The 25,781-nt window shown below is 43.0% G+C and overlaps 1 protein-coding gene across 5 annotated transcripts in view; it reads left to right on the top strand.

Annotated features, from left to right (window-relative positions):
• Positions 1 to 24,815, top strand: part of SPIN1 (spindlin 1) — a 66,740-nt gene extending 41,925 nt beyond the window's left edge. For all 5 annotated transcript variants that reach the window (XM_072952773.1, XM_072952774.1, XM_072952770.1 and 2 more), the window contains 3 exons: positions 11,441 to 11,694; positions 17,116 to 17,349; positions 21,270 to 24,815. In XM_072952773.1, the coding sequence (XP_072808874.1) occupies positions 11,441 to 11,694; positions 17,116 to 17,349; positions 21,270 to 21,469 (688 nt within the window). In that variant the 3' untranslated portion in view covers positions 21,470 to 24,815. The remainder of the gene's footprint in view (positions 1 to 11,440; positions 11,695 to 17,115; positions 17,350 to 21,269) is intronic.
• Positions 24,816 to 25,781: the final 966 nt, after the last annotated feature.

Below are 25,781 nucleotides of genomic sequence, written 5' to 3'. Positions count from 1 at the left end.
TTATGTCCAAAAAGAAAGGCGAGATGCTACCTTAAGTGCAGTGCCCCACCGTGTTACAGTTAATAGATCTTCCACGTACCCGCCAGTGCTGGTGGCAACTGCCGCACCATGGAAACCTCTCTGACAAGCCAGTTCCGATTACGAGCTTTGATCACAGATTGTTAAACGTGGAAGAGACCTTCCTTGACCCCGGCACCTCCTGCGGCCCTCATCGTGGCAGTTACTTCCAAATTGCTCGTATTGAAAGGCTTGTGCCTCTTGTCACTGTAGTGATCAGAGAGAGAGCCCTCTGGGCTGTTGTGGAAAGTCAGGATGAATAAGCGTGCTCTTTAGTAATTGTTGGTGACTAAACCAAACATGCCTCCATTGAAATGAATACTTGGATACTTAAAATGTAAATATTTGTGATATTCAGTTTTTAAAAAATCACTTGGAAAGTAAAAACATGAAGATAATGCAGATATGCTCTTGTGTCCCTGAGGTTTGATAAAGTGCTGCTCAGATTTCATTCATTGGCCCATCAGCTTCACAGTTCTGACATGCCCAGTGACCTGGTAATTTATGTAATATGCCTCCACTCATTAACATACCATTACCATAACTGGTAAACCATCTTTGGGCACGAATAGAAGGTAATGAAAAAACTTAAATACAGTGGGGAATAAAAGTAAATTACACACTAACTTTGTAGTATCAGAACCATTCTTCTTTTCTCCCTGAAGCACAAGAAATAAACACCTACCTGTTCAATTTTTGGAGTTCTTATGTGCACCCTCTGTAAAGGGATTTCTCATCCTGTGTGTCCCATGACGCGGGAGCTGGGTCCCGTGCTTTAATAGGAGGTGTGCTTGGCTCGCTTGAAGAGCAGTAGCAGTCTTGAGCAGAGCAAAGGGGAGAAGTTGGAATGAAAAGTTACCGATCATATTTTTCTAGTTTTTCTAAACTCAGTGCATATTTGAAGGTGGGTGGGATGGAGAAAACTGAGACAGAAGTGTCTGCGTTTCACAGATAATCGCTGTCGAGGTCGTCTCCGGGGGGTTCGGCGGGGAGGTTTCTGGGGGGAGGCTGGCTGCGAAGAGGGGTGGGCAGCCCCCGGGCTGTAGGGCTTCACCAGGTTTCTTCGTCTCCCTGGTGCTCAGTTTAACTCACGCCTCCAGTCACAGCGTTGGACTAGGACAGTGAGGTTTTAGTGTTTTCAGTGTAGGATCCTTTCTACGAATGGAAGGGTTACAGAAGGCGGGCATAGGGAGGCGGAGCTGGAGGCTCCCTTCCTCGCCGGCGTCCACGTGGCTCTCCGGGGAGTGAGGTGCTCAGACTCCTCTTGCTTCCCGTGTTGGTACGTGGAGACTGAGCAAGGATAACTCCACGTGCGGAGTCTCTGCTTGCTGGAGTCACAGGAGCGCCCAGAAGACAAGGGCTGTTGGAGCCGTCATCCTGAGAGCAGCTGCTCCTGCCCCGCAGGTGCTCAGGGACTCGGGTAGTTGGGTCTGGAGCGCTTGGAGCAGTGCCTGCACACTCAGAACCGGTAACGTGGCTGGGTCTCGTTCCCGTTTCTAAAGTAGGAGCGAACTTCTGTGCTTCCTGTGGCCAGGCTCCCTGGCGCGTTCTGGGACAAGCTGGTGGACAAGCCTTCCCTGGCTTCCCAGCAGGCGGTTTGGGAAATGCGTGTGCGCTCAGAGTACATCTTGAAGAGAAGTGTGTTTGGGGGGCATCTAAGGTGAATTTAGCCGTTGTGATTTTTGGTTTCAGTTTTCAAATGTAAATCCAGCTCTTTCTCCGTGGACAGATTTACACTTCAGGGTACCGCTGGAAGGTGTGACTGGGCTTCGCTGTGTATTTCCCACTAAATGTTCTTTTAGAAAATGGATCAGGAACGATTAAACACTGAATTGTGTTTCCAGGGCTGTTTTCCTTCTCACTTTGTAAAACACAAATACTAGTCACTCACCAAGACGGTCGCTTCACTTCTTTTCATGTCCCTGGTGTGGTCGCAGTCAGTATTCCTGGCATCCTTGTCCAGTCGGGACCACGAACTCCTCTGCACAGAGAGGTTAAGTACTCTGTCTGAGGTCATGCATCTGAGAAGTGACTAAGCTAGGATTCAGAAACAGGACAGTCCGATTCTAGAACCGTATTAACTGCTACATCGTATTTCTTAAGCTGCATGTTTTGTTGTCTCATATCTGAAAAATGTGTCATATCAGTCACAAACACACAGACTAGGTGACAATTAGAGCAAGCATCTAAATGAACCACGGTATTGACAACCTGAAACTGGTCAAATGTTTGATACCTTTCTTTCAGTCACTTTGCCAGTGCTCTTCACACCAGTGGCAGCGGCTAGTGCTCTGGAAGACCCTTGAAGCATTTGGATGTTTGCCGTGGACATCCCTGGTCTTTGCAGGGTGCGCAGTGTGTAGAGAGAATGATGAAAGAAACCGTAGGATGTGGATGGAAGACTTGACTTTCTCCATCCTGTTTTTCTGTTGTCAGTTTAAGCTGGGAATGAACGCATCAGCTGCAGAACTGTTCCCAAGCAGCAGGGACCAGAGCAGCAGTTTTTTCCCCTCTGCTTGCTGATACACACCTTGCAGAAAAAGACCGTTCTTTCGACTTAATAAATTCTTCTGAAATCTGCTGGAGCACCGAGTAAGGGGACTGCTGTTGTATCACAGTCCTAAATGGACCAAGGAAACGGTGTCAGTAATTAATTCATACACCGGACTGCATAGTGTGTGACAGGCCTGTACTGTTCATAGTTGAATAGTTGAAAATTTAACTTAAGTATGGTGCCTTGAAAAACGGGCTGTCAAAATACGGTGCTTCTACACTGATGAGGGGTAGTGGCAGTTTGTCATTAGGACAGTCTAGGTAACAAGTAAAAGGTCTTTCAGTACAAATTCTTTGTTCTAAATTGAAATAGATTGATTTACAATATTGTGTAAGTTTTAAATGTACAACACAGTGATTCACAATTTTTAAAGATTTTTATTCCATTCCCTTTATAACTATTATAAAATGTTAGCGACATTCCCTGTGCTGCACAGTGTTATCTTTGTGGTTTATTTTATACACAGTCGTTTGTGCCTCTTAATCTCCTGCCCCTGTCTTGCCCCTGCCCCTCCTCTCTCTCTACTGGGAACTACTAGTTTGTTCTCAGGAATTCTTTCCCTGATGACAAAATAATTGAAATACTACTTTCGGAACTTACTTAAGGTATTGAGCAAAGTCCAGAGATGTTTCGTGCACTCTCAGTTTGCCTTTTTGGGAACGTGGGTGGGTGGAAATCAGTGGTGGTTTTGGCTCAGCTCTGCTACCCGCGGTGTGGAGCCCGGGTCGGCAGCACCCGGGAGCTTGTTTAACAAGTCTGGTCCCTCTCCAGACCTGCTGAATGGCACCCAGAGTCTGGCGCAGGACTTGGGGTATCTCTTTTCAGAAGCGCGCCTGGTGATTCTGTGCACGCCAGAGTTGGAGAAGCGCTGGTCTAAACCCTGATCAGAGCGAGTATCTTAAAGCACATCAGACAGCTGACTCACTGTAGGGAAGTTAGTACTCCCAGGTACAACGAGGAAGGGCAGTTGGGTGCTGGGTACTTAGTCACATTTACTCTCCCTTGAAGCTGCAAGGAGAGCCATTTATAGCTTCTGGAGAATAAGGAACGGGGAAAGCGACTGTAGATGTTTAATTCTGGTTTCTCTACTTGTATCCTTGAGTTGTTTGGATCTTGACGCGGTGCAGCCTTTTATGTGCACTTGGCTGTGACTCCGTACGTCCTGAGTTGGGTGAAGTGTCTCGGTGCTTGTTCACAGTGTTGCTGTCTGTTTACTGACTACCTGGTAGATGGTAGTTAAGGATGTTTTTGACTCTTTCCCAAGAAAATACAAGAGATTGAGGCTGTTAAAAATAATGTGTTCAGGGAGAACATAAAGCAAAATCACCACCTTCAAGGAACTCACTTTAAATTTTTGAAAATTGCTTTAAATTGCTGATCCCACATTTGTGTTTGTGCTGCTCTTAGATTGAACTGTCTAGAGATGGCCAAAGCGTGTTTATGTTCTTTTTGTATGCCTTCCAGTAATCTGGCATGTTCCTGTTACTTGCTTTTACAGATACTATATCAACTCCTATAACTAAACTTTAATTTCGATTAACGTTCTTCTTACTGACTTTTTAATCTTACTGAATTAGTACTTAGAATTTAAAATGTAAGAATTTGTTTAATACCTAATTTTCAACTCTTCCAGTATGGGGAGTTTTAAGCAGACACAAGAGCAGGGTGGCATATAGCCAGTCCTGGCTCCCTGTCAGCTGCAGCAGTTACCAGCGTTCTGCCGAAAGGGAAGATGCTCTCAGTGTGTTACTTGTTGTTTAGAGAAGTTCTGAACCTTCAAGTAGATGTGAGTTGGAAGAACTTAAATCAGTTTATCAACAGCTTATATATTTCCATACTCTCAATAGTAATATTTAATATTTTAATTTATTTTAATGTTTAAAAATACTTTGAAAGGTATTTTGAAACATTCCTCTTTCTGAACCTGGCTGCAGGCCATTCCAGCAGCTTGGGCGCGCGAGACCGAGTGATTAGAAAGCCTGACTGATGGTTTTTAAAGAAGTGCGTTGCTCTGATCACTGTTCTTGTTTTCAGTATTCGTTGAGGCATTCGTTCATTCATTCTCTGTTGCCTCTACCTTTCAGTCAAGTTAAGTTGTTTATTAAATAAACTGAGCAGAAATGGTTGTGTGTTAGATCTTATTTAATTATTTTAGAACTAGTGAAGTGATGCTCTAAAAAGTAGAATTACCCTTAACTAAAAAAAGACAACAGAAATAAAATTTGGAATTGATAACACTAATATGTATAAATTGTTTTTATGTATAATTTCTTGCAGAATTAGGACATCCATTTTATTAATCTAAGAGTAATTAAAAATTGTGTTTTATCTGCCTATAAAAGTAAAATACTTAAGTCATAGAAACTTTTGAAAGCTCAGGTAAATTCATAAGAAGACAGCTTAATTATTTCTAGTGCCATCATCCAGAGATTACAGCTGTTAATAATTCAGTGTACATTTTTAAAATTCTTTTAGTACATACCTGTATGCATAGTTGTGTGTTTAGAATTTTTCGCATCGTTTTCTACATTTGTTATTAAAATGTCTTTTTTCTGTGATTTTAATAGCCATATAGTTATTTCATCATATGGATACACTGTTAATTATTGAATCATTGGGACCTGTTGAACATTTTTTTATTTCCAGTTTCCCTTGGTATGAACACTGCTCAGAACATCATTGCAGCTGTAGCTTTGTGCATGTCCGTTGCTTTTTTCTGATAAATTCCTAGACATGGAGTCACGGGGACAGCGGATTGCCAAACTATTCACTAGGGGGATTGTATTTATTCTGAAGCAGACGGAAGATGACACCTCACCATAATTTACATTAAATTTGCGGTTTTTGTTACTGATATAGAAAGATCATCCTGTCAGCAAACCAGAACACAGACATCTCTGCAGGATACAAAGCAAATGGAAAAAGAACAGTCCTTAAGTAGAGACATCTTTTAAGAAAAAGATACACAGCAGACGGGAATAGGTTTATATAAAAACTAAGCTGAGCTGAGGAGTGCTCGTCCGCTTTCAGATGAAAAGGAAGACCTCGAAAAAGAATTTTCAGACTAGACCCCTAGGGTCTGTCCAGGTCGGAGACGGCGGAGGCTGGCTGCGGACACCTGAATCGTTCCAGGTGAGAAACCAGCTGCATTAGTCGGTAGGCGCTCACCTCTCCTCCCCTGCCTCGAGGTTGCCGCTCACCCTCAGCTGCCCTGCAGTTCCTTGGGTCCTGGCTGCTTCATCAGAACCTGTGCTTAATGCTCAGACGCCAGGGACCCCGACTTGGCCTGAAGAAATGAATTTCAGCTACAGATACCATTTAGTCCTCTCTTGCATCTAAAACATGGACACCAAGAACCATCAAGCACCCAAGGAACACTGACAGTACCAAAGAAAGTCACACACAGAACAGGAGAGCCAACCAGGACCAGCCGGTGTGAAGGAAACTGCCACTCAGATGGCAGCAGACTCAGCAAAGACAAGGCTGAGCCCAGAGGGGGTTCATAAGGAATCAGGGAAGGAAGCAGAAATTACCTTCAGATATCAGAAGGCATGTCCATTAAAAAGAAAGACCATTCAAGATAAGATAAAGAAATCAGTTTATGGAAATTAAAAATATTATAGAAGATACTCAATATATAGGTTGAAATTCAAGCCTATGTGTTTTACCTAATTCAGGAGAAACTGGTCAGAGGAGCTCTTGGAGATGGACGGACCGTATGAGAGCGGAGGTGAGTCATGGGGGGCGGCTCTGGAGGTGCTGCACTGACCTAAGCTTCAGAAAGGGGATGGAGAGTGAAGATGATCAAGAATAAATACGGAAGATAATTTTACGCAGCGTCCTTTAGATTGACCAAGTGCTAGAAACATGTGTCACAAGTCCCGGTGACATTTCAGAGTCTAAGAACAGAGAACGCTCTAAAAGCAACATGAAGAGGAAGACAGGTGCCCTCCAGGAGCAAGGGTCAGACTGCCGTCTGGTACGTTTCCCTGGAAGACGGAAGACAGTGAAAATACCTTTTCTAATAAAAGTACTGAGGAGAGAAGAGGCTCTGAGCCTGCCCAGTATAGCTAGGCAGTTCAAGGATGAAAACAAAAGTTAAAAAATCTGAGACTTGCAGAATTTAGAGTTTGCGTTTATGAACCCTCTCTGACTCACCAGAGGATACATCTGGAAAGGCGAAATACACGTGAGGAAAACAAAAATGAAAATGTTGCAGAAAACAACAAAAATCCTTCCTTGCTTACTTCTAAATAAGCACTGCTGAAAAAAATGTTTTTTAGGATAGTAGCAAGATGAAAACTAGCAATTTGGAGCAAGGACTAAATTTCATCATTGTGATGAAAGGTGGCCGGGAAGGAGGCGGGGCTACTCAGTGTGCTAAGGTGTTTGTTTTTAAAAATGCTTTTCTTCTTTTACTAAGAACTTTTGTTTATTTTTAGCCTTGCTTGGGCTGGGAAAGAGAAAGTATAGGTTTTGATTAATTGTAGACTTTAATAGGAAGATGTAAGTTTAGGTAGAATATTTAGAAAGCTCTAAGACTAGAAATAAGACCTATAGCTTCCATTAGAAGATTTGTTTGATGCAAAGAAACCTCACTCATCCGAGCTGTTTAAGCAAAAGAAAGGGGTGAAGAAAACGAAGCATTGCAAACAAACACATAGCAGAATGTTACAACAGACCAGGCATATCATTTACCACCGCAAGAGTTAATGATTAAAACTCCCTTAAAGAAAATAGGGAGTTAAAATTCATGCAAAAAAGAAGGATCATGTTTCCTTAGAACTGAAGGATACAGGAGCCACTTTGAACATGGATCCTTGCTGGACAGGTTTGAGTCCCTTGTAAAGTTCAGAAGAAGAGGAAGGCGAGCCTCGGGCGCTACCGCTGGAGGTGACCAGGATGAAAACTGCTTGTTTTCAAAGGTGGTGAGTAAAGGGAGCATTGCGCGTCTCCTTCAGAAGCGACTGCAGGTCCCAGGAGAATGCCACTGCTGAGTGTGAGGGACGAGCGACTGAACTGGAGAACCGCTGCCCTGAGGCTGCCAGGTGCCCTTGTTTGCTGTTTTGGCTAAGTGTGTATTGGTTTTGTTGAGAATCATGGCAGCGGAAAATGCCATGCCTCTGAACCTAGATTTAGGACCGCTTATGTTTGTAGTCGGTGGTTTCCAGAGAACCAGCACCAGTGGTGTGTGCGCAGAGGGAGGTGGAACTCCCTCTCCCTGGGAGGAGAGCACGTTCTCTGACACCTTCGGCTGGTTGGATGAGGCCCAGCTGCACTACTGAGGACAGGCCGTTGACACATGTTAACTTCACGTAGAAAGATGCCACCACACAAAACACCTGCTGTCTGACCGGCTGCCCGAGCACTGAGGCCCAGCCAGGTTGGCGCATTAAAATTCACCACCACACTGGTGAAGATGCTGTATTTGCTTATAATTTTGGCAGTAATGATGGGATGTCTGTGTGAATCACAAAATGGTGCATCTGACTGAATTCCTCCTTCAGTGAGTTTTGGGAACCAACCTCTCTGCCTTTGCTGTGAAGAACGCCTAGTCCTGTACACAGGGTGAATCACAGGGACTTTTGTGTAAAGATCAAAGGAAGATGGGCAGTTGTCTGGTTGAAGGAAAACGTCATGCTGGGAAGACTCCCAGATGCTGAAGGAGAAACGTAACCACCGTCACAGTCGATCCCCACAGAGGCCAGTCAGCGTGATGGGCATGTTCTCAGGAGTTACGGAGCGGTCGTGAGGTTCACTTCCTTTCGGATTTGAGTATCGTTAATAGTTTTCAAGTTGACAGTCTTTTTTCTCTCCACTAAGTTTTACTTTGCAGTCTTTTTAAATTAATTGATTCTAATTTACTTGTTTTCTGTTGTTAGGAGTTAGTTCCTTGCTGTGAACAGGATGGAATTCAGCTCTTGTTCTCCCCTTTCTTTCTGTCTGATGTAAGGTGGTTCTAAGTAATGCTGTTTGTTCAGTGAGTTCTTGTACTTCACGTATTCTTTCCTCACCCTTTTCGGAGTGGTGGTAGAACTCCGTTGTCAGAGCAGATAGCAGATGCACACTGTTCTATTTCTCTTGTCCCCGTGTTTGTTCTGCACCAAGAAATCCTCATTCCTTACTGTCGGTCCTGTGCTGAAATTTCTCCAAGCGTTCCTTGATTATCTGAAATTATCCTGTACAGTCATCCCTTGGTATCCGAGGGGGGCTGGTTCCAGGACCCCCCCAAGACCAAAATCTGAGGATGCTCAAGTCCCTTCTATAAAATGGCGTAGCATTTGTGCATCGCCCCAGCGCATCCTCCCATACGCTTTAAAGCATCTGTAGATTAGTCGTAATACCTGATGCAGTCTAGTTACTGTGTATAGTTGTAAATACAGTGTAAATGATACGTAAGTGGTCGCCTGCCTGCCGCAAATTCAGATTTTGCTTTTGGAACCTCCTGAAATATTTCTATCCACTGTTGGTCGGTTCAGTCTGAAGATGTGGAACCCGTGGGTGTGGATGCTGACTGTTACCTTCTTCAGAAAGCACGTGTGAGAACAGTACCCCGAGTTCTTACGTGTTTGCAGTTCCGTCTGTGTCCTTTCGCTTGGAGGTCAGGGTGGAATTCTTGACTGATGATAACCCTTGGCTCACACCCTCTTCCCTGAGAACCTCGGTGGGCGCTCCGCTGCCTGGTGGCATGGTGGCACTGTCACACTGTGACTTTCTCCTCCTTCCGCGTGATGTGGTCTTCCACTTGGATGCCTGGGAGATGCTGTTTTCTTTAAAGCCCGTTTGTTTCACTAGAATGTCTCAGTGTCAGTAGTGCTGGGTCATTTTCCCAGGGGTGCGCTTGTACCTTTAAGTCTTTTATTTCAGTGTGTTTTTCCTGAATTATTTTAGTATTCTTCCTGTTCCTCTGACTTTAATTTTTGGGTTATTCTGTTACACAGAAGTTGGAATTTCCTCTTTCCCCATCTGTCTCCTTGCTTCATCGTCCGTTTCCCTTGCATGCCCCACAGGGTCAGTTTCTTAAACGTTCCTCTAGTGTAGTCTTCACTTCTGAGAGGTTTGAAGTTGCTTGCCCCTGGCTGCTGCTGCTGCTGCTGCTGTCGCTGTCCTGTCACGTCTGGGCTCTTCTCTTTCCGGTGTAAGTCTCTCTCTCACGGCCCCTGCTGTGTACGTAGCGTTAGGTGATAGTTTCCACCTACTTCTTGGCTATGTTTTTGGGGTCTGCCTCCACTGCCCACAGTGCTACCCCGAGTCTCTCCTGAGACTCCTGCTCGTGAGGACGGTGAGCCTGTTCCAGGACGGCTGGGCTCTAAGCCGTCCTGTCTTCCCGTGGCGCGCTTAGCAGTAACAGCTTTTCTGCGCGGGCTCCTCTGTGAACCGTTCTGAGGTCTGCTCTCTTTGGGCCCTGCCCCGTAAGCACCTGAGCCTCATCTTTCCTGTACCTGTGGCCCCGCCCTGCTCACGGTGTCACTCTCAGCACGTATCCTCGGTGCGAGGCTTTGCCCTCCTGGAAGACCGTTCGGTTGGGTGTTTGCAGAGCCTCAAGGGCTGGGGCAGACCCGGAGTTTTCTGGTCTGGCAGTCCTCGTATAACCTCATGAACCCTCTTCCAGTCTGGCTGGGGAAGTTTTCCTTCTGGGCTGTTCTCCAAATTGCATTCCCTGTCCTGCTTAGGCAGTGGGCTTTGCCAGCTGATCTAGGCCTCACCGAGGCAGCTTTAACCACTTGCAGCCTGTTTCTCTGTTTCACGGGCCCACTATGTTTACTGAGCTGGCCTATTTCCAGTACATGCACTTGTGGCTCTGAGTATCACGGCCTGCAGTAAATGGCTTGTTTTTTTTCTTGTGACTTTCTCTGTGTTTGGGCTGTTGGTTTCCCGCTTTCACTCGGGGTGCACCAGGTGAGAGCTTCACATCCACAGACGTGCGAGCGTGGGTTCTTGTCTGCTTCCTAAGTTTCTTCCTTCTTGGCGTATAGCGGCGTCCACAACCCGTGCCAGCTGGCTTTGGCCTTCAGCCCGCGCTCAAGCCAAGTCTTGCCCTTAGTCTTTGGGTTTCTGCGTGAAACGAAGGTTTGCTTTCCTGATTTCAAGGGCCAGGGGTATTATTTGTAAACACTGTGTGTAGGTTTTCCAGTTGTTTGTAATTGAGAAAGAGTTCTAGTTTGGTGTTGCTCCAGTAAAAATTACATTAAGTATATATATATATCGCAAATTTAAGTGTTTAAGATTATATGTTTTCTAAAGAAGTAATGATGGTATAATGAATGCATGCGTATAAGCCAGCCTGGAGTCCAGGTTAAGGAAAAGTTAAATGTCTAGTTTATTCTTATTATTTAAGCCAGTGGGGGCAGAATTACGTGCATATTAGAATGGGTGAACTCACACAGTTACCCATTTCTCTTGATGAGAAATGGATCCGTATTTTATAGAGCCATGTGCATGTGTAATGATGTAGCCAGTCCTTGTCTTTTTTGGGGTTAATTTGGATAATTGTGAGTTGATTCAAATTAAAGGAAACTCAGAAAGCTGAAAAATGTTGCTTAATTTTAGGGCCTAAGTTGCTACTGCCTAATTTTTTCCTACCTATCCACAGTTAGGGTGCACAGGAAAGCCCCTATTGCTAGAGAAGGCCCCCCGTGCGCCCCCACCACCCGGCTGTGGGACTGGGAGGTGGCCCCTGGAGCGCGCTGAGCCCAGAGCGCGGCGGCCTCAGCCAGCGCAGGACGGGGTCATCTGTGGCGGGAGCATGCGCGCCAGCAGTAGTTGTATTGGGTCTAGGAGTGCATGCTTTTGAGATGATACCTTACGTGTGTATATGTGTGAATACAGAAAACATCGGAGCAGTGTGGGGCCGAGCAAACCTGTTTCCCAGCCCCGGAGGAACATCGTAGGCTGCAGGATTCAGCATGGGTGGAAAGAGGGGAATGGCCCTGTCACCCAGTGGAAAGGAACCGTTCTGGACCAGGTGCCTGTAAATCCTTCTTTGTATCTTATAAAATACGATGGATTTGACTGTGTTTATGGACTAGAACTTAATAAAGATGAAAGAGTTTCTGCGCTTGAAGTCCTCCCTGATAGAGTTGGTAAGTTCTCTTTACTATATGCTTTTAAAGTGATTATTGAAATGGATGCTTTTTGATTATGCTTTTGCATTACTGGTATTTTTATTTTTATTGGAGTGGAGCATTAGTGCTTCTGATACACATTTAAATCTGTCACCTAAACCCACAAAAACTGACCAGCAGGTGTTTTAAAACTACGGCTCAAGGAACTAGGAGGAGTATAAAGATGGACAAAATCGTTCCCCAGAAGTTTACAGTCTGATCATTTCTAACGTGATTATTTCCCACATTGTGCTCACTATTTTTCTGGATTCTGATGGGTAAGACTGTTTCTCATTAGCTCAGATATTCAATGCATTATAACAGCTAAGAGAAATTCCATACATTTATTTTAGAATCTCTATATGAAGTATATCTTTCATCGTGTATTATGACATAATTATTTCAGCCAAAGTTTAAGCAACCAAAACGTGAGCTTTATTATACTACATTTTTAAAGACTTGTTTATACAAGGTTTGTGGGAAATGAATGGCTTTTTAAATGTCATACAAATCAGTTTTGCATAACTTAGTTTCCTTAAAGCATAAGGTATCAGTTAAGTAATAATGGCTGATTCTATTTTAAGAATAAGATTTTTTACTTTTAAGATTTAATGTTACTTTCTTCTGAGTATTTACTTTGAAATGTTTTTATTATTATTATTATTTATTATTTATCATTATCATTATGATTAATGCTCCTGTTGCTTGAATACTGGTTTATGCTTCTGGAATTGTTCTTAAAAGCCTATATATTTGCAAATACAGCCTCAGCAAATCCAGACTTGGAAGATAGAAGTTAGGACCAAATTGTGAAAGGAAGCCGCTTACCCCTCCTCTTCTGCCCCTTTGCGTTTGCCGTCGTGTTCTTGGAACACACTTCCCTGGCACAGTAATTCTTTGCCAGAGCAGCAAGTTACTTTTTAATCTTCCCTTTAATAACAAATGCTGTCTGTCTTCGTCCTGTGTGTATATAGTTCAGTTTTCACAGGACTCTTGCTTTTAATTAAATCTTTAATTTTACCAAAGGTAACTAATTGTGTACTAGTAAATTTTGGGCATTTTGAACATTTCCGTCTATTTAAGTGCAACTGAACACCTCATCCTTCCTCACGAGTCGCATCTTCTTTCCTCTCAGTCTTGATACCAGTCCGTTTCCCACACACGAGACCAACACTGGAGAGTCTTAACCTTTGTCACAGAGGAGAGCAGACCTGACTCAATATTGGATCTGTTGCTTTGGTTTTAACCACTGGGCCCTTTTTCTGGGTTTATTCTTGCTGGCTCTGCACCTTTTGTAAAGGAATGCTGCCTTCAGCCTGTCTGGTAAACAGAGCCTGTTCTCAAGACTCTGACCCTTAAGGATATTAACACTCTGCACGCACATAAAGATAACAAGTTGCAGAATAGAGGGTAGCCTTTGGTTGGTTGGAGGTTTTACGGGAGCACCATGACCTGGCCCAGGAACAAAGGATTCCTGCAGCAAGAAGTTTGCACCAGCCAACCACACCCCTCCCCCCTTTTTCATTATACAAGGACCCTGTATTGTGACTTGAGGAGGATGGTTCTCCAAGATGTTAGTCTGCTGTCCTCTCTGTTAGAATCGGTGTTCCTTGCCCCCCAGCACCTCGTCTCCCAATTTATTGGCCTGCCTGCCGTGCGGCGAGCAGAACAAGTTTGTCCTTGGTGATACCTTCAGGACTTAAAAAATATTACCCACACCTTTGTATCAGTTATTTGTACGCAGTCATTTTCGTGCGTTCTCTTCTGACCCAGAGTTTCAGTTCTCACCCTCCAAGGGCCAGACCCCGGGTCGTTTGAAACGTCCGGCGTCTTGCTGCATGACCTGTGTTGGTCCGCTGTTTTGTAATCATAGAACAGAGGTTTTTTGTTTTTTGTTTTTGATAAAAAAGTGACTTGACCAAACAAAATACCCAAAAATACGTACATATCTCTGGTGACGGGATTGAAGGATTTTTCTCTCAAGTCCTGGGCCATCTCAGTTTCCAGCATGAGACATGGATTGCTTTTGTGAAACAAAGAGCAATTTAAAAAAAATCCAGACGCCTCTGTGCAGACCAGCAGTACGTCACACGCCTAACTTAATTAACAGGTAACTGTAGTATTCCCGAAGAAACCTGGTCTGAAAAATTACTTGACCTTCATTTATGTTCCGTGTAGCAAGAAAACAGTCTTTTCTTCATTTGCTTCAGGCAGTACCTTAGACTGAAGTTAGTTTTGTTTTCCTTAAGCTAAAGGTAGAGAGAAAAGCCAAGTCAAAAGCCTGTGATGGCACAGGGTTCTGATTCCCAGAGTGGAATCTGTGGACCCTTGAGGTTCACTGAAGCCCCTTCAGGAGGCTTGTGAGGTCAAAATTAATTTCCATAATAATGTTAAGATATAATCTGCCCTTTTCACCTTCATTCTTTCTCAGTTAAAAAGTGGAGTTCCCACTATTTGGAAGATCAGCAGAACTCAATGAACATAATATTCTCTGTATGAATAATGCATGATATTGCCAAATTATGTGTTGGTAAAAGATCCATTCAAAGATCAACAGATGGTTTTGTTTTGTTGTGGTAAAAACACAAAACACTAAATTTACTACCATAATTATTTTTAAGTGTACAGTTCAGTAGTGTTAAGTATATTCACATTGTTATGGAATCAATTTCCATACCTTTTTCCATCGTGAAAATCTGTAATTCCATCCCCATTGAACAGCTGCCCCTTCCCGCCTTCAGCTCCTGGCACCCACGCACCCAGCATTCTGTGTTTAGGAATTGGATTCCTTCCGGTGCCTCATAAGTAGAGCCATGGAGTATGTGTCTTTTGGTGACTAGTTTCTTTCCCTTAGCATAGTGTCCTCAAGGTTCATCCATGTTGCAGCATGTGACAGGATTTCTTCCCTTTCTAAGGCTGCCTGATGCTTCACTGCATGTGTGCACCACATCTTGTTTACCCAGCTGTCTTGTTGGGCACAGGGGTTCCTCCCACCTTTTGGCTCTTGTGAACAGTGCCGCTGTGGACGCTGGGTGTACAGATGTCTCTTTAGACCCTGCTTTCAGCTCTTTTGGGTCTGTCCCCAGGAGTGAAGTTGCTGGGTCAGATGGTAGATCTGTGTTTAGTTTTCTGAGGAGCCCATATTGTTTTCCATGGTGTTTGTAACGTTTCACATCCCACCAGTAGTGCACAGACGCTCCAGCCTCTCCACGTCCTTACCAACGTTTGTTATTTTGTGTTGGTTTTGATTTGCATTTCTCTGATTGATGAGTGATGTTACACATCTTTTTGGCTATTGGTGTCATCTTTGCAGAGACGTATCTATTCAGGTCCTTTGCCCACTTTTGATTGGGTTATGTGATTGTTTTTGTTTCGTTTTGTTGTAGAGTTGTAAGAGTCCTTAACGCATTCTGGAGACAAATGAGTTTTAATTTAATAGTATGATAGGAGTTTATTGATAACCATTTCATATTCTACATTGCAATTAACTTTTAAGGAAAGCTTCCACTTTTGAGTTTTGGTACAGTACCAGAGAAGAAAACCTAAATTTACCTGAGAAGACTAATAATAAAATAGTCCTCTTTTCAGCAGGAGATCGTAGTGATTGTATACATCAGCCAGAAGTACGTACAGCAGATTGAAGTGCTGAAACAGAACTGAGGATCTTGATGTCTTTTTTAAAATCTAGACGTTTAAAGGTTTAAAAAGATGTAAAATTATGCCACTCTTTTCACTAAATTTTTGTTGGAAAATATACTTAGTTTTCATTAAAAATGTTTATGTAGGTATATCTTTAAATGTTTATGTATTTTTAGATTTGTCATTTATAATTTCTAAAATAGTTAATACAGACATTTATTGTTCATACAAACAAGCGCTCTTTTAGATCCTGAAAAAAATTTGAGGATGTAAAAGAGTCCTGAGATCAAAAAGTTTGAGAACTTCTGGTGTGAAGAAACTAGTGGGATTTTGCTTTAGGGCCATGCACAGTGGGGAATTCTGTGTTATTTTTGGTAATTGTTGTGTACTTCAGTGAAGAAAACCACCATATGTGTTCAGAGTTGTCTGATAAAATTGGATAGCAGTATCTTTACCAAGAAATTCTAATCTTTGTTCCTTTTAAGTTTGACAAAAATAGAAAGTACTCATGAATAAGTAAGACGGAAGCATTAAGCTTTTTTAAGATAATTGTCTAAAACGTGACTAGAGGAACCGTAAAATCGGTAGGACCCTCTGTAGTTTTCCTAGTGTTTTTTTTAATGAAGCATGTAATTTTTCACCTAGCTCACTAGAGGACTGCAGAAGGCTATTGATAGACCAGTGGGGCAGCCTACGCTCCTAACCACACAGGCCGTCTAGAACATCCTGCTCTCCTCTGAAATAATTAATTTATACAACAAATACTGAACCCCTGTGATCTCAGTATTGGCCACAAGATGGGAAAGACCTCAGCCTTCATTACTGTGCAGGCTAAAAGCAAAAACAAACACGTAAAACAAGATAACTGCAGACAATGGTTGATGTTACTAGGAAATAAAACTGGGTGAGGTGACTGTGATTGGTGGAGCAGTTTTCACGGGGTGGTCCTGGAGAGCCTCTGGGAGGGCTCCTGCCCAGGAGGAGCCAGCCCCTGAGGATGTGGGGGCTGTGCTCAGCCCGAGTGCATCCCAGGAGGAGATGTCCGTGTTGCTGAGGTGTAGCGGTCAGGAGGAAGGTGACAGGACGGGGCAGAGGGCCAGCAGGACATGGCGGCTCGGACGCTGCGGGTTGGGAGAAACGGCTTTTTACTCGGATTATGAAAGGAAGGTGCCTGGAGTATTTTAAGCAAATGACCACACAGTCTGGTATAAGTGCCACAAAGATCACTCTGATTACTGTGGAAAGTAGACTGTAGGGGCAAGAGGAAAAACCTGTGCCTTAAATAGGTTAGTATCTTAGTTTTTAAAATTGGTCTATGGTTATGGCTAATATAAGATATTATTATAAAGGGAAGGTGGGTAAAGGGTATATGGGAACAATACTGTTTTTGGAACTCTTGTGTTAGTCTATAATTATCTCAAAATTTAGAGTAATTAACTGTTAAACGGTGACAGCCCACTTTATACCTTGAATAAATAAAAGTTTTAACATAGATACAGTATCAAAAGCAGACGAGTTCAGAGAAATATAAAGAAAGCAGGCGATCTCTGTAACTGACTTGGGACAGGAGAGCTGTATGGAGTCTAGTCTGGGCTGGACTGACATTAGTGAGTTCGGCAGTTGTCCTTCTCAAAGCCCTCCAGGTGATTCTGATGCCTGCTAATGTTTTTCAGAATTGTTTGCTTGAGTAAATAAGTGAGTCTTTACAGTACATGCTTAGTAAAACCCTTTGTAAACCACTGTTTGCTTTTTTGTCCCCAGCAACATCTCGAATCAGTGATGCACACCTAGCCGACACAATGATTGGCAAAGCAGTGGAGCACATGTTTGAAACCGAGGATGGCTCTAAAGACGAATGGCGGGGGATGGTCTTAGCACGCGCCCCTATAATGAACACATGGTTTTACATCACCTACGAGAAAGACCCTGTCTTATACATGTACCAGCTCTTAGATGATTATAAAGAAGGCGACCTTCGCATTATGCCGGATTCTAGTAAGTATAGATTGACAACTTTAATTTTTGATAATTCAAGAGGAATTTGAATTTTAGAATAAGATATTTGATTAACTCTTATGCAGGTACATTTAAAATTTTTAATTATTGGGGATAAGTGAGTGATTATTCTTTCAGTCAGGCACCAAGCATAGGTTGTGAGATTTTTTTACCCTTTTGCTAAGAATAATTTACTTTCCCTGGTCTGGACTTCGGACATATGAATGGAGTATGTGATGTGAGGTCCTTTGTGACCAGCTTCTTTCATTCAGCGTAGTGTTTTCAAGGCTCATGCACGTTGTAGCTTGTGTCAGTACTCCATTGCTTTTTATGGTGAAATGCACTTCCTTTGTATAGTTTTACTGTTACTTATTCATTCCTCTTTTGATGGACATTTGATTTTTCTCCACCTTCTGGTTCTTACAAAAAATGCTGCCATAAACATTTGTGTAGACGTTTCTGAGTGGACACTTGTTTCCAGTTCTCTCAGGTACATGCCTGGGAGTGGAGATGATGGGGCACGGCGGTCACTCTATGCTGAAGCATTTAGGGACCTGCCAGGCGGAGCTGCACAGTCACTGCACCGTTACACATCCTCAGCAGCGGTGTCTGAGCGTTCTGAGTTCTCCGCGTCTTCACCCCCGCTTACTGTTACTTGACTTTTTGATGCGAGCCATCCTAGTGGTAGTGAAGTGCTGTCTCACTGTGGTTTTGGTTTTCAGTTTTTTGATGACTGAAGATGCCAGGTATCTTCATGTTTGTGGCCATTTATGCATCGTTGGAGAAGCGTCTGCTCGTCTCCTTTGCCCGTTTTTCAGTCGGGTTGTCTTTCTGCTGAGTTGTAAGAGTCGACATTCTAGGGACAAGTCTTGCCAGAGACGTGACTTGCAGACACTTCCTCTTATTTTGTGGGTGGTCTTTTCACCTTCTCGATGGTATTCTTTGAAGCACTGAAGTTTTTAATTTTGGTGAAGTCCAACTTACCTGTTTTTTCTTTCATTGCTCATGCTTTTGCTGTCGTATATAATAAGCCCTTGTCAAACCCAAGTTATGAAGATTTACCCCGTGTTTTCTTCCAAGAATCTTAAAGTTTTAGCTCTTACATGTAGGTCTTCAGCTTTTACATTTGAACCTTTGATACATTTTGAGTTGATTTTTGGTTTCTGTTGTGGTATCAGAGTCCAACTTCTCTCTTTTTCACGTGGCAATCAGTTGTCTGATCACCATTTTTTGAAAAGACTATTCTTTCTCCTGTTGAATGATTTTTGCACCCTTGGTAAAACTCAGTTGACTGTAGATGTATGAGGGTATCTCTGGACTTGAAGTTCTGTTCCGTTTGTCCATAGATCTGTGGTTATGCCAGTGCCACGCTTGATTACATTGCTTTGTAGGAAGCTTTGAAATCAAGAAGTGTGAATCCTTCTACTTTTTTCTTTTTCAGAATTGTTTTGGCTGTTCTGGGTCCTTTGCAATTTCATACGAATTTTGGAATCAGCTTGTCAAATTCTGCAAAGAAGTCAGCTGGGATTCTGATAGGGATTTTGGTGCATCTGTAGATCAGTTTACAGGGTAGCTTTGCCATCTTAACGATGTTAAGCCATTGACCTATGAGCTTGGGATGTTTTTCCATTTATTGAGATATTTTTTCTATCAACAACATTTTGTAGTTTTCAGGGTGTAAGTTTTGCACTTAAATATATTCCTGAGTATTTTATTATTTTTGATGCTCTTGTGAATAGAATTATTTTCTTAATTTCATTTCTGGGTAAACCTATTTTTGGGGTTTTTTGTTTGTTTTTTAAATTACTCGGTAGCTTTTCCTCAAGCACATAAAGCCTTGGGCTTGGACAGAGATGGCTGACAGACACTGTGTATGTTAGCAATGCGACATCATCTCTCTTTATTCCTTTTTTTATTTTCTCCCAGTTCTAGTGAACAAGCCAGTTGATGAACTTATGGGCTCCCCTGGCCCTGACTTGCTACCTTTTTAGTTTTTTTTTCTTGAAGTTTGTATATGCTTGTTATTAAATGTGTAATGGAAAGTGTTTTAAAAGGCAGGAGTTTAATTTTGAGAGCATTTCTTAAAAGCATTTCTCCAGCCTGTACGAAGTTGTTTTTTAACAAATATTCAAAGTGTAGGTACTGTTGACTTGATACTAGAAAGCAGGCGGTCATCCGCGCATTACCAGTCACATCTGTGTCCTCTCACTCCTTCCTTCAAGTGGTATGGAGCTTTGTTTGCCGTTGGAAGCAGTAGTGGTGATCTGATACAGCGAGCTCTGCAGCGGCCTGTGAGTCCCTTGCTTCATCACTCACGGCTCCTGAACGAGTGGCGATCATGGATTTGGAGTTCCTTTGTATAAATGTGGGGCCATGAAGGTGTGGTGGTGCGATGCTGCTGCTTGAGGGAGGAGAAGGTTTGAAGAACGAACCTTAGCTTTCCTCTTTACTTCCCTTTGTGGAAGGCCTGGTCACAGTGTTCCAGGTGTCCTGTTACGGTGTTTGCGATTTACTAGTGCCAGGCGTCAAACAGCAGGCTTCAGATTGTGTCGTTCAGTGAGACGGTGTGTTGTAACCAGAGAGGCAGTCTCCTGTTGACACAGACACGTGGTGTGGTCCAAACCAGGATACGCGTGAAGATCAAAACAGGCCCCGTTAACCTGTGTGCCGGGATGACTGGCGTCAGCATGGCCTGTCCTGGGCAAACCGGCACCGCTGGTCGGCCCACTTGAAGGCGCTCTGCTGCCACGTGGAGGAGCTTGAGTTGCTCGGGACCTATAAGGGGTTATAGAGTTGTAACTGCCCAGCTCCACCCTCCCTCCCTCCCCTTTTTGTACTTGTGTTTCTGTTTTATTGGTGGTGGTGATTTGCTCTCATTTTATGTGTGTTCCTGGAACTCACGGAACTTTCAGTAGGTCACAGGGTGTGAGCACGCTTTCTAGCGCTCAGATTTCCTTGGGGGCCTTCTGAAAAGGACAGGTGCGCCCGCAGTCCACTCAGGCTCAGTTGTAATTAATCTAGGGATGGCGTTTGTTTAGCACCTATTTTTATAGAATGGGAAATCTCTTTATTTGGAAACTGGGTTGTTTAGAAAGACCATGTGTAATGAAATGAAGTCGAGGAAAAAGCAGCTCTAAGGATTCGCAGGATGAGGCCGGGAGTACTTAGGTATTTCAAGTGTGTCGCACACGCCCAGTGATTCCAGCAGGTGTTGTCTGCTTGGAAATTATATTTCAGAGTAACGGAAACTTATTTTTAAGAAGTCAGTGTAATTACAGTTGACTTGAACAGTGCAGGGGTTAGGCATGCTGACCCTCTGTGCGGCTGAAAATCTGCCTGTTAGAACCCGTGGTCAGCCCTTCGTGTCTGTGGCTCCTCTGCGTCTGGATTCAACCGGCTGCAGGGCGTGCCGCGCGGCAGCGCTCGCTGCGGAGAAACATCCGTGCGCGAGTGGAGCCACGCAGTTCAAGCCTCTGGTTATTCGAAGGTTGACTGTGTTTGGTGTTTTCCTGCCCTTTCCTTTTCGTCCTTAACCTCGTCACATAATTATCGCTGTAATTAAATATGAGCAAAAGTAACTTCTGGTTGTGGTTTTCAAAATTGTTTACACGTCTAGACCTTAGGGGTCAGCACGCTTTTTGTAAATTAAGTTTTATTGGCACACAGCCCCGTTCATTTTTGTGTCACCTCTGGCTGCCGTCATGTGACAGCAACAGAGCTGAGTAGTTGATATGGAGACCATACGCCCTCGAGCCGAACATTTATTGTCTGGCCATAGAAGGAAAAGTTTGCTGACCCTTGGTGTCAAAAGTCCAGGTGAATTCAGGATATTAGAAACATTTAAAAATTTAAATAGTCATGTAAGTTAGTGTATAATCTAAAAATTGACTCAATTTTTCTCCCCCACCCTTTAAATACAGACGATTCACCTCCAGCAGAAAGGGAGCCAGGAGAAGTTGTGGACAGCCTGGTAGGCAAGCAAGTGGAATATGCCAAAGAGGACGGCTCCAAGAGGACTGGCATGGTCATTCACCAAGTAGAGGCCAAACCGTCTGTCTATTTCATCAAGTTTGATGATGACTTCCACATTTATGTCTACGATTTGGTGAAAACATCTTAGATGTCATCATGAACTTTGCCAAATTTGTGGAACTATTAAATGTATAATTTGTAGACATAAAGACTTGATTGCTTTCCAATTTAATGAAAGCTTAAATGTCCCTGCGAACCCACAATCTCTGCCAGCAGAACTGGTTTTGTTCTGAACAGTACAGATTTATGTGAACACAAAGCATTTTGTGTAAGGAACTCCTTCCTCTTCAAGGAAGTCTGTCTGTTTGGAAGGGAGTTACAGGCAAGTCTGGTAAAAGTTAAGCTAGTGTCATAGTCATTTAAACCTGTAACAGATCTCACCCACTCTCCCCTCACTCTTAACTCTTATTCTGCTGCCACAATGCAAGCATAGTTTGGTATTTTTGTTAATTGCCTTTTTTGAATATATGTATCTATATCTACCTACCTATCTATATCTGTGTGTATACATATATAATATAAATATATATATACACATACACATAGATCTGTGTACACACACACACACACACACACACACTTCATCGGCAGTCCTTTCTCTGTGGTTTGGGGTGGGGATTAAATAATTTTCTCCAGTTTAACAGGAGTACTTGACCCAGGTCATTCATATTTAGTATATTACTGCTGTTTATTTAAAATTGGGCACAGGAAGCACATAGGGACATCCAGCTCATCTTGAAAGTCAGAAGTTCAGAGCACCATTTGAATGCGGAGGCTTTGAACCATAAGTCCAAACATGAATCACTTATGAACAGTTAATGACCCATACTAGAATTTTAGAAAACAGTTAGGAATCTGGGTAAAAGGCTGCCTTTAATTCTAAGTTTTTTACATTTTTTGTTTACATTTTTTTAATATAAATACTTTTTTTTTTTTTTTAAGAAAAGCCCAGGAACTTGGTCCACATAGTGTAATGCAGGTGTATTTTGGACAGCACATTTGATCCATCATTTGTACAAATTAGTAATCTGGGTTTTAGTTCACGGATTTAAAAGGCACCAGTACGTCAGTGGTTTATGTGCACTTGGTAAGTTCCTGGAAGGACATAGTGCTTCTATATTAGAAATGTAAGTTTGAGAATGGTGTTACTGTCTCCTAACAAGTTCTCTGGGGCACCTTTATTTTTATTACTATTATTGTTGATACATGATTATGATCAGAAGGCTTTTTCCCCTCGACTTTTTCCCGCAAAGACTGTCTAGACAAGTAACAGCTTGCATCTCCTGACACCTTCCGTGGTGCTGCATGTTCCTGCCCGTGGTCTGCTGTTGATGGGGGTTCATTCCATTCGGTGGGTCCTGCCACATCAGGGTCAGCCACCTGCACTGGCTTGCAGGTGTGACTGACAACAGCCCTTAGCCATAGAGTTCTTTCCTGGTTTATTCCTGCAAGGTTGTTCTAACCAAAATACTGCAAAACGTGGTTTGTTTCGTAGCAAAGTGTCCGTCTGTCACTTTGAGTGAGCCCTGGCATCTTGGAAGCTAGGAGAAGGGCAGTGTGTGAGATCAGTTTTGTGGAGATTGAAAATCTTACTTAGAACTTAGGCAGAAAGCTCAGTGCGTTCACTGTCAAACAGCAGAGTTCTGTGTGTCCTCCGTGGCTGTTCGTGCTGTTAAGAGGTTCTGTGGTTTCAGGGCCACGCGGTGCGTGGTTCGCGTGCTGCCTGTTGTCGCCTGGAGGAAGGCTGTGCCTTGTGCTGGGGGACAGGAACCTTGCGCACCATGTAAATCCAGCACCCCCGTTCTGTGCAGTGTGCCCAGTGCCTCACTGAGGGCAGCCAGAGGCCAGCTTCTTCATTCAGTGAGTACCCAAGTCTTAGATGTTTCTCCTGTGCTTGGAACAAGTGTCGCCTGGCACCTGTTCTCCTAGTGGCTCTGGTAAGAGTCCCTGCATATGAATCTCAAGGCCGAGCCCAGCTCCCCAAGCCCAAGTGGCCACGTGTGGCCCAGAGAGTGCGTGTACCCAGTGTGCACCGCGTGAACAGGGAGGGCCCGGTGACTTCAGACTAAAAGCAGAGTCATTTGGAGGTACCCTGAGGGTTGGGTCAGCTGAAACATTTCTCGCATTGATGACTTGCATTGTGGTTTTTCTGCGAGTACCTTTAGCAGCTTTGAATTCCACGTGATCTGCCACTCCGGATGGATGTGACATGCGATGACTGGTACCATTATTTTGATCATTGTTGCATTTATTGCCTTTAGGGTTGAAGGAAGGGGAAGGGGTTTTGTTTTTCCATTTTTTTCCCGTTGTTTTTTCTTTCGGTGGCTTCAACCACACTTCCTAACGCCGTGACTAACTGCTCCCTAGCCGAGTACTTCAGGCTGCGTTTAGGCTCATGTTGCAGATCTGCATGCGTTGCTTGCGTTTTCCTGGTATCTGAATGTTGGTTCCTTGTTCTAGGAATACAACATCAATTTCCAAAATTACCATGGGACTTGTGACAACACAAGACATGAATCTGTGTATAAAATGTATTGGCCTTTCTCATTGACCTGCTATAGTATTATCGTGTCGTGTGTGTGCGTGTGTGAAGTCCGGCTGCCACGTAAAGCTTCAAAGGAAAACTAAAAGCAGACCATCCTTTTTTGCATGCCCTATTCTAAGTAGAATGTTCAATGTAACTAACTAAAACTGCATGTTAAATATATTTAGGTTTTTTGTTTTCTATCTTTGTTTTTTATTTGTTTTCAGTTTCTGTATATTTGCTTACTGTGCTGTTTTAGTGGTTGTAGGGTAAAAATGCACTGGTGAAGCAAATGTAGTGCCAACAGAAGGCGGTTTTTCCAGTTGTATATGTCATGCAGCATTTGAAGGGACTGTGCGTTCTTGAAACAATCGCAGTTGCTTCTAAACCAGGTTTCATTTCTGTTGTTTTATGTGCCAAACCCCGAAGTGCATTGGGCTCGACTCTCTGAACGCTGCGGACCCATTAGAAGACTGTTTTTGATTGTCACAAATTGTAGTGCCTGAAAACATTCTTCAGCTGATTGTCTTAAAAAAAAAAAAAAAGAAAGTTCTCCAAAGACAAAACAGGAACAATTATTATAACAGAAAATAATTACAGTCAAAATGTCTGTGGTTCCTTGGAAATGCTGCGCTCTCTGTATTCTCCATCATCAGTGCAGTTCGAACGAATGTGTATAGTTCAGAGGTCTTCGTGTTTGCATTTTAAAATTAGGTAAATGACCTCATCTTTCAAGCTTGAATTCATTTTTAATTTTAATTTTATTTTATACGATGTGTAGACAGTTCCCTGTTCTCTGCATTTAGAAGTATAAACAATATAAATCTGTTAATTCTGTAAGTAATTTTTATAATTATGATGTAACTCTATCCTATCCTTAAAACATTTAAAATAAACCCTTTATGTGCAACTTTTGCCTGTAAATTTTGTGCTTATGAGCAAAATGTGATGTGTTGTTAAACTTCTGAGAGTTTTTAAAAGTTTTACTTGAAAATTTTAAGTAAACTTTCCCCCCTTTTCACTACATGTAAATGTCAGATTTACATAGAAACAGAAGGAAACAATTTTTATTTGAATGATAGTGAATAATACCTGAAAAGGGGGCAGTAATAAATAACCCCGATATATTATGTAGTCCAAAATATTAAAGTTTGTGCTTATCCATTAATGAGAAATTTTAATTTATCATAAAATTATAAACTTAAAATAATTGTTTGCGTTAAACAATGTATATTTTATACTTTCACATCTATTCATACTTTATATATTGCTTTTTATTAATACTTAAATACCAATTAGTGAAATTCTATAGTGAAGAATCTCCGTATTTCAATGTTAAGGACAAAGAAGTGTGGGTCATACTGTGAACTGTGTGTGCTCTAGGTTTTATCTTCCTGAGTGGTTTTCTCGGTGAGAGAAAAAGAGTTCAGGATGTGCCTGCCTTTGACTAGGTTCCTTTTTCTTGTTTCCCTGTTTGGCCCGAGGATACCATGGTTGAAGCTAGGGTGGGACATGTCGCTGTTCCTGTTTGCCAGAGTGGCCACAGGAGGCTTGTCTCCGCATGGCAGCTGCGGTGGCCTCTGCCAGGCAGTGGCCGTGGGGATGCAGGGCCACTTCTCAGGCTCTGGTGGGAGGAACCAGCAGACAGGTGTGGGGAGGAGATGAACACACCCGGAAGCACAGGTGTTCAACCGGGGCTAGATCCTACAGTCTTCTCCCGGAAGGTAAATCACTCGTCGTGGTATCGAAGGTACAACTCAGGAAGTATTTTCCACAAAAAAATAACAAAGCAAGTTTAGTGTAAAGGTTGGCGGTTCCAGACTGCTGTTGTAACCTGAAGAACCGAGTCTGCAGCCGTCGTCGGTGTTGGAGAGCT

The sequence above is a fragment of the Vicugna pacos genome, chromosome 31 (assembly GCF_048564905.1).
Source record: "Vicugna pacos chromosome 31, VicPac4, whole genome shotgun sequence".
In the NCBI taxonomy this organism is placed as follows: Eukaryota; Metazoa; Chordata; class Mammalia; order Artiodactyla; family Camelidae; genus Vicugna; species Vicugna pacos.
This window is presented reverse-complemented; position numbering and strand designations above follow the sequence as displayed.